Raw genomic sequence first — 9,697 nt, forward strand, 5'->3', positions numbered from 1 at the left:
TCTGCGCACAATGATGAATAATGGCGTTGTCGGTGGTTCCCAACTTCACATATATTGTGATTTATAGCGTGGTGGGCACCTTACTAGTGTACTTGTATTAGTAGGCCCAAGAGAGTTTACAATGGGCTCTAGAAATGCCGCTCTTCCAGCTTTCGCTGTGACTGTGCTGCGCTTTCCGCGCAGGCCTGGCGTTTTTTCGTAGGCGAGTTTACTCTGCCATACAAATCTCCTATATGCAGTGACGGTTATGAGCAAGTGTGAAGCTCAGCAAATGCTGATAGGATGTTTTAATTTGATATTAAAGTCAATTTTTCCATGGCGCACCTACTGACATTGACAATAGCATGACGTCAGGCTACAGTACAAATTCTGGTGACTTCACGCAGCAGTTTGACTAGTTGTGATGACGTTAGGTACCAAACCTTCCAAGATGGCCGCTTGTGCATCATCAAAACTTCCAAAATGGCCGCTTGTGCGTTGCCAACGGAGCCAGAATGCGGAGCGGCCGAGGATACGTCACTATATACTGTGCGAGCACGCGACGAGAAGCTCATACCGCGTTGTGACGTCAAAATACAGTAGGAAACGAAACTAGCTTTTAAAAACACACTGTAATTAATGTTTCAGGTCGCACTCGCGCTTAGCACTACTTTTTCAAGGCTCTTGAGGGTTTAACCTTTCGTTTGACGCCAAAAAACGACAACTGGAAATATTCGTGTCAGTACCCCTTTAAAAACATACTTATCTAGAAAATGAAAAAAAAAAAATGAAACGAAGGCAGTAATGTGTGGGCCGCGGACCTGTAGGGAGAGGCCCTCGGGCCGCGTGTTTGGGTCCCCTGCGCTATACAGGCATAGTGTGAAAACTACACGATACTGCCGCAACACCGTTGGAATGTGGAGGATTAGAATAGGTTCAAACAGCATAAGGCGTGAGCCAAAACATATTTGCTTGACGAAATATTACGCTTGAAAAAAAGAAACGCCAGGCCTGCGCGGAAAGCGCAGCATAGCCACAGCGAAAGCTGGTACAGCGGCATTTCTAGAGCCCGTTGTAAACTCTCTTGGGCTTACTAATACAAGTACACTAGTAAGGTACCCACTACGCTATAAATCACAATATTTGTGAAGTTGGGAACCGCCTACAACGCCATTATTCATCATTGTGCGCAGAAGCGAGGTTGCAGCTACGCATATGTAAGGCATTATGTGCACTTTGTTTAGGTGACGACTGATGACGATGAAGAATTTTGGCTCAGCCCTTGTAATGGGTTGGAAGCTGTAAACGGCTCACCAGTTACGTAATTCGCATTAAGTGACGCCCGGTCGCTATTTCACTCTCCCACCATGCAATATAACATGCATTGACGTGAAAAAGAGAGACAGAGAGAGGAGGGAAGAACTTTATTGAGACCCTGAGGAAATGGATGATGGGCTTATGGGCTTCCTAGGCAACCAATGGAAGTGCACTTGCGAGGAACCCACTACGCTATAACTCATCATAATTTCCGTGAAGTAGGGAAACAGCCACTATGCCATTTTTCTTTATTCAACGGAGAGCATTGGTACCCGCTAAAAACATGTAAGGCATTATGCGCACTTTGTTGGTGTTGTGCCTGATGACAATGAAGAATTATTGCAGAGCCCCTTGTAATGGGTAGGAAGCATCCAACAGCCCACTCGTGTGACGCCTGCTTACAGAATTCGCGTTGTGCGACGCTTGGTGCTTACTGTACTCTTCTACCACGCTATATTGCATATGTTAACGTGGTTCCTTCTTGAGATGAAGCCTGTATAGCGTCTTCTTGCAAGGCAGTTAAAAGCACCGGCATGACTCTGAGGTACAACACTGGGCTCCCACGCATATGGCCCAGGTTCGAACCCCGTTCCATCCTGGAAATTTTTTCTTATTTCGTTTTGCAGCGGCGGCGGCCGCGGCAGCGGACAACTACGGCGCCAAAAACTACCGTTGAAATGATCTCATAACAGCTTTCGCTGTAAAAGCAATTACGAATTCCGTGCCGGGTGATGTCCCTTTACATCGAACCATATGCATCCATTGAGTAAGCGCCGAGAAGCTTATTGAAGCCTTTATTACCAAACTGTAACGAACACCGAAAATAGATCGAAATCACTTCGTCCACCTCCTGCCAATCGTATACCCGCGTAGTCCAGTGATCACCTTCTACCAGTACAGAATCGTTAGGAAGGCATAGAGCATTATGACAGAAACAAAAGAGCGCGGTGCAAGCCGTGCATAACATATGCTGCTGAAAACTGCAAGGAGAAGCTCTCAAAGAGGAGTTTTATTGGTCATACTGAATATTGTCACGATGTTCGGGAACGATAGAAATGAAGGGATAAGCTGCACAGCTACGTTCATTCTGCAATGGTCCACAAAGACATCCTAAGTTTGCTTCACAATTCGCAAGGCCGGTGTTTACCCCTGCGGCTAGCGCATGTAGTGCGAGAAACTTTAGCGTGGCAGGATATGTCATACAACGGTAGATGGCGTGCTTAAAGCCGGAATCTCTAGATAATTTGATTTTTTGCACAATAACACGCGAAGAAATAAGCCATAAAATATGCCACAAAAGACTTATGGACTGTATATAGTAGCACTGGTGTGATATATGAAAACAATGCTACCCCAAATATTTTTTTTCGTCCTTTCGGGTGCCTATACGTATTTCTGTTATTACATGTGGTGTACACGGTTAGTTATAATTTTTGTCTAGGTTAGTGTATTTACAACAAGGTAATAAACTTGACTTTCGTCCTCTATCTTGCTGTGGCAAAGTGCTACAATAAAGACAGGTATTACATATCCAGAAGCCGGGTGCATAATTGCCTTTGTCGTTAGAGCATGTTTTAGGTTTCATTAAAGAGCTCAATAAAAACTAATTGAAGAGAGCATTCTGTTCTGTCTCCTCTGTTTTTATTGCACTTCCTATCGAAACTGAACTCATGCTGCAAATCACTTTCCTTGCTGCAATATCTGCTACAAAACGATCCTGCCACGCTGCGCCTCAAGCGCAGCGGAGGAACAGCGCATCTCCCAGAGTAAGAAGCTCTCAGCTCTGATGCGGCCGAAGCGGTCACCGAGCTCCAAAGCCTCGGAGTTTGTTTCCAACCTCTCGTCCAGGAAGTTGTCGCCACCTGAGGTTAGCGTCCTTGCTAAAGGCCACAGCTTCAATATGTCGGGTGGTCGACCTCCCTTGGCGAGGATCGCGGCAGCCGTGGAGGACGGGATCCGTCATCTTGAATCCAGCGTCCGGGAATCAGTGAGGCTGAAAGCGATTGGCATCCTGGCACATGGCCTAATGAAGAAACAGCCGTCCAATCTGTCCCCGGAGGAAAAACGAGCCCTGCGAGAGCTGCGCGAGGACCCCACAATTGTAATCTTGCCTGCGGACAAAGGGAACGCTACTGTCGTCCTTGACCGGCGAGACTACGACCGCAAGGTCCAAGACCACCTTGTTAGTGGCACTTACGGCAAACTTAAGAAGGACCCTACAGCGCAGGTACAGAGAGACCTCAACAAGCTCCTAGGAGACGTATTCGTGAAACACCCTGATGCCAGAGCTCTGCACCTTCGTTTGATGTGCAGAAACGGTAGTGCTCCCGGATTCTACGGGCTTCCCAAGACCCACAAGCCCGGTGTTCCCTTGAGGCCGATTGTGGATTTCACATCTTCGCCACTTCGAGCCCTGTCGAGCTTCTTACACAGGATTCTGGCCCCTCTCGTGGGAAACACGCCGACGCACGTGAGAAACAGCAGCCATTTTGTTGAGATTCTCTCCCCGATACCGATTTGCGAAGATGAGTGCCTCGTGTCATTCGACGTAGTCTCCCTCTTCACAAGCATACCTGTCCAATTAGCAGTGACCACAGCGCGTGAAGTGCTGGAGTGTGACGAAAACCTCGAGGCAAGAACAGGCCTGAGCGTCGACGAGCTGAGCCGCCTTTTGAACTTTTGTCTCAGCAGCACGTACTTCTCCGTCAACGGAGAATACTACAAACAGCTAACTGGTACTGCAATGGGGGCATCTGTGTCTGTAACGGCAGCAAACCTCGTGATGGAGGCAGTGGAGGGAAGAGCACTGCAGACGGCCGGCATCACCCCAAAAATATTTTTGCGGTATGTCGACGACTGTTTCTGTATCCTAAAAACTTCTGCCGTAGACGCCTTCACAGCCCATCTGAACTCTATTGAGCCGGCCATCCAGTTCACCGTGGAACGGGAAAAAAACAACTGCTTGCCATTCCTCGATGTCCTCGTGGAAAGGGTGGGTGGTTTGCTGCAATTCTCGGTTTACCGAAAGCCAACCCACACCGGTCGCTACCTCGACGCTGGCTCCAACCACCCTTTCCACCATAAATCAGCGGTGGTATCGTCACTACTCACACGTGCACGGAGGGTTTGTTCGTCGGATGATAAGCGGACGGATGAAGAACGGAAGATCAGATGCGACCTTCTAAAGAACGGCTACTCCAAAGCTTTTATTGAGAGGGTTGCACGCCGCCACGCCCGCCCCCGCAGACCCCTTCAAGAGGACTCTGACTCGTCGCTTCCCAGGCCTGTCCGCGTCTGCATTCCCTACGTTAAGGGCACCAGCGAAGCGCTCACACGCGTTTTGTCGGAGCAGGGCATAAAAGTTGCGCACAAGCCAACTTCCACACTCGGCCGCTTCTTCCCGCGCCCAAAAGACAGACAGCCCAAGGAAAAAGCGCAAGGAGTGATTTATTCTATTCCTTGTGCCGATTGTGGCGCTTCATACGTGGGGGAAACGAAGAACTTCCCAGAAAGGCTGCGACAACACAAAAACGACGTCCGCAATTTCGACAGACAAAGGAGTGCGCTAGCTGAGCATAGCGAGGTGAACGACCACCGCATCGCCTTTGACAACTCCCGCATCGTCGACTTCGAGGCAAATTATCTCAAACGACTTTTTGTGGAGTCCTGGCACATTCAGGCAACACCCGGCAACGTGAACCGGTCTGCAGGTGCGCTGCCGAGTGTGTATTTCAATGGACTACGGCACGTCATTCAAACCAAGCGTGACCCCCCGACCTAAAGAGAGGAAGGCTCTTCCCTTCCTTTTTAAACTCTGTTGCTCTCTGGCCCCCACAGTCACCCCTGAGGAAGGATCCGAGTTGGATCCGAAACGTCGGGTTTTTTAAAGTAAAAGAAGTTTTTACTTTTATAATTCGTTGGTTGGTGTAACTTTTTCAATGATATTTTCTTCCCAACCAGACAGAACGCTGTCAAATGTTCACCTTTAAAAAAATAGTTATAGTATAGCATTGCCGAGCAAACCTTCATTGTACCCAGTATGTCCACGCAACTGTTTCCACAGTGAGCCCCTTTTTGCACGAAATTACCGTAGGTTAAAGTAGACTTGTTAGCGAAACATTTGCCATTAAAGCGTAGATGTTTGCTACTTAAAATTTTGCTGTAGATTCTATGTTCTGGCAACACCACCTATATTATTGGATCGGGCCTATGTCGGGCCGGACCTGCGGTCGGGCCGGGCCGGGCCGGGTAGGCGAAATTTTTTCTCGGGTTCGGGCCGGGCCCGGGTCGCGCATTGAATAACCGGGCCGGGCTCGGGCGGGAAAACTTAAACGAGTTCCGGGCCCGAGCCGGGCCCGGGCCGAAAATCACGGCCCGTGCAGTGCTCTAGAAAGCACTGCGGTGCGACACAGTGTGGCGTTGGAATATTGTAATGAAACTGGGCAGTCGTTCTCCGTTGGAAGGCATCGGAAATGCATGCCAAATGTCAGCGTTTTTATTACAATTCACTCATTTCTGGATGCACATGTTTTTCCGTACCAGAGCTTTTTCACGCGAACTCTGGTAAGCCTCAGGAGGCCCTATGAGTTGGTGGAAACCTTTATACCGCCCTACCTCGCAATGCAGCACGCTTGATTCTCTGTTCATTGCCCTGTGGAGGCGGCTGTCAACGATGGACGAGAGGCTAGAGCTGCACTCTGCAGCTCTAGCCCACTCTGACGATGTAGTATCCTCGAACCGTGCTTGTGGCTGTCAGTCAGTGGGCACTGCCTGTGACTGTGCGCACTGTGTCGCAAAGACGCAGTGCGCACTGCCACGGCCACTGCGTTTTTATCACGCCCACTCAGTCAGGGCCAGGCTGTTATATGGAACCATTCCATGTACGCACATTTACCTGAAATTTATTCAGACAAATACATATACGTGTAAAAATGTGTATAAAGGGAATCAGTTTAAGCAATTAATACTCTACGGGTGCACAGTTCCCACAGATTGAAACGCGACATCGAAACTTTCAGTACAACGACTCGTGCGCGTACATTCGCGAGATGAGCATGTCACGTCGCTGCGAAAGTGGTCGCTAAAAATGAGGTTGGCTCTGACGTAAATGTTCGAACGGAAATTACGCCAATATATCACGAACTGAAGGTGGTTGAAACAAAAGCACGAGAATTGCGCATCCCTAAATTGTCGCATGATAATCCGCGAGGACTACACATATCACAGGTCTGTACGTCTCGTTATTCAGTCACCTACGGGCGGTGAGTTTTATACTTTCTGGACACCATAAGCTGTAATAATTGTGGTGGTTTTACGTCTCATAACCACGATACGATTACGAGAGACGCCGTAGTGGGAGGCCCCGGAAAGTTCGACCACCTAGGGTTCTTTAACGTGCACATAAGTCTAAGCACACGGGTGTTCTTTGCATTTCGCCCCCATCGAAATGCGGCCGCCGTGGCCGGGAATTGTAAGCGCGCCTTCGGGACAGCATGAGCTTAATATGTAGGATATAGCACTGTAAGACGGTAGGAAACGACATAATAACAACTGTTGGGGTCTAACAACCCAAAACCACGATATGATTATGAGGGACGCCGTAGTGGAGGGCTCCGGAAATTATTCAGCACCTGGGGTTCTTTAAAGTGCACCTAAAGCTAAGTACACAGGCCTAAAGCATTTTCGCCGCTGTCGAAAATGCTGCCGCCGCGTTTGGGATTCGATCCCGCTACATTCGGATCAGCTAGCAGTCGAGCACCATAACCACTAGACCACCGTGGCGGGTTAGCAAAGGAAAGAAAACAGACTATTGCGCTGGTGTTCTTTGTTTTTTTTTTTTCGTCTGTTTTCTGCATATAATCATGAACCGAGCAGCTCAAATGCGTACCCTTCTACCATAAACTTTATCAAACGGGTAATTGGTAAGGATGCTACCCTTCCTAGAAAACAAGCTTGTTGCGTGTGCTCTGTACAGTCATCTGCCGATCACTCACTCCAATTACGCATGGCATTACTGTTGCACACTGCACTTCTCACAGGGGTGCAACAAACGTGTTCTGATATTGCAGCACTTGTACATGGTGGATGCTTTTTATCACTGTTGTATGTGCGCAGCGCTCGTTCTATCCCTCTGTCGCGAAAACCGCCATCTCTTCTTTTTGCATCATCGTCTATCCGCATATTTCTGACCGCTCTCTTCCGCCGCATGTATGCAATATATACCTGCAGAATATGAGTTGGGCCAGTGACCTGTCGCGCTGTGTCCTGTCGTACGTGTTCCTGATCTTTTTTCTTCGTTCTTGTGGCGCTGTAACTTGATGAACCAGTGACACTGTAAGTGCCTTAAAAAGCAGAAAAACGCAGTCACTTGTCTACCTCATAAATGCCATTACAGATACAACATTTTTCCATTTATAAAGCGTGAACACATTTCTTAGAAAATAAACTGGGGGCGAAAAAGAAGCACGAATGACAGTTTTCTAGCTGTCTAATCTGATGCTCTAACCAGACATCTCTCGAAACTTAGGGCTTGCTATCCACCGAAAAAAAAAATCTGTGCCTAGGCACTTGAAAGGAAAGATCGAATAAGCTATATACATGTCAAAACAAAGAAATTTAGCTAAATTACTGATTGCATTGTAAGTAAGTGATACAATAATCCTAGCGGGCGAAATAAGGGCCTCGAAGTTCATCGTAGCTTGACTTATGAAAATTACGCGCTGCTTAAAGATGAGACAAGAAAAGTGAATTGCAGTGCAAACATAAGATGCGAGCCGCTCAGTGCGCTTCAGAAATTGCTGTGCTAGTTGGCGCATGATGGTGAATATCTAGATCCTAGCGCAACACAGACGACCATGAAGAGAACAGCATCTTAGTGTCTGCTACTTCTGCAGTCGTCTTTTGTGGAATAATCGAATTATGTACTTAGAAACAAGATATCCAGAAGAACAAACAGCGACTCACCTTACATTTCTGAGATTAAGGGGAGTGTCCGATCTACAAAACAAAAAATTCTTTCTGACCTGCAAAAAAATAAATGTCTGCTTTCATTCGCCAACGTACCGCTCCTCTACGAGATGCGCGTTTCGTGAGAGAAGTTTCGCAACGAGTAAAAGAAAGAATACCTGTGCTCGGTGCTAAAAGGCAACCCGAAACTTATTCAACTGTTTTATATTTCCCCGATTCTTGTGTAGCTGATAGCCGCTCTCCGCCTTACACAGTAGGCGGTTTGGGTTACTCGCTGGTGACAGAGCCATGAAAAGATCTGTTGTGTCGACCCAAAATCTTGTGTGGTTTTCTCAGTGACAAATTGGTGGAGGCGTTGGGTACGCGTCTATTTACTCTGACCCCCACCAGGTGTAGCTCTCGACACCGGCGCAAGCTTGTCGAAAACAGACAGCATATGCAAAAGCCGACGGCTTCGTCGACTGGCTCCGGAGAACGGGCTAAAAGATCTGCCGACAATGTCAACCACAACTGCAAGTCGGCCCCAGGAGACATACTGTAGGTGACATGTGGCTACGTCCCGAGTTTTCCAGACGCAGTACTGGCCATGGCCGTTCCAGGGTGACGCTTCTAAGGAGATGGAGGATCGGCTCGATCACTTCTATCGTGTGGGCGATGTCAATTGATGAAATGAAATAAAGAAGTGAACGTACGTGTATTTCGCACTGAAGGACTCTGCCCGAATACGGTTGATAATCATGGGCCGTCTATCACCATGTGGAAGGAATTTCAACAGCAGGTACGCGATATATACAACCCCGAAAGAAGGGAGGGAGCAGAGCAAGCCCTACAGAGTAAGTTTCAGAAGCGTAATAAAAGCGTAGCTATGTTCCTTGAGATTATGAAGCGAGTTTTCAGGCGTGATGACCCAATATCACAGAAGCGAAGAAGGTCAATGTACTGATGCGTTGAGTGAAACAACAATTGCTTGCTGGACTGATGCGAACGCCTCCACTTGCAGCACCTGAGTTTCTGAGCAAAGCGACGGCTACAATAATAATTATTGTTGGGTTTTACATCCCGAAACTACGATATAATTATGAGGGACGCTGTATTGGAGTCCTCCAGAAATTTTGACCGTCTGGTGTTCTTTAAGGTTCACTGACAGCGCACAGCACAGGGGCCTCTAGCACTTCGGTGCCATCAAAACGCGACCGCCGCGGCGAGAATTCGAGTCAGCTGTCGAGCACCATAACCACTAGGCCACCACGGCAGGTGGGAAGCTGCAACTATGGAATGAGCGATTCAGTAACTCTATGACCGCCAAACCACTCTCGGATCAGCATCTCCTCTATGCCCTTCGAGAACTTGTGCGTAGTGTCATGCGTGAGGAACTTGGTCGACTTCAAGGAGTGCGATTTTAGCCAACCGTAACATCCCTCACGGATATTGTCCG

At 48.1% G+C, this 9,697-nt stretch overlaps 1 protein-coding gene across 1 annotated transcript; it reads left to right on the forward strand.

Annotated features, from left to right (window-relative positions):
- Positions 1-3,082: 3,082 nt before the first annotated feature.
- Positions 3,083-9,277, forward strand: LOC119406703 (uncharacterized). Its single transcript, XM_037673434.1, has 2 exons — positions 3,083-4,288; positions 9,263-9,277. Exons 1-2 carry the CDS (start codon positions 3,083-3,085, stop codon positions 9,275-9,277), a joined length of 1,221 nt encoding a protein of 406 aa, XP_037529362.1.
- Positions 9,278-9,697: the final 420 nt, after the last annotated feature.

The sequence above is a fragment of the Rhipicephalus sanguineus genome, chromosome 10, assembly GCF_013339695.2.
Source record: "Rhipicephalus sanguineus isolate Rsan-2018 chromosome 10, BIME_Rsan_1.4, whole genome shotgun sequence".
NCBI lineage: Eukaryota > Metazoa > Arthropoda > Arachnida > Ixodida > Ixodidae > Rhipicephalus > Rhipicephalus sanguineus.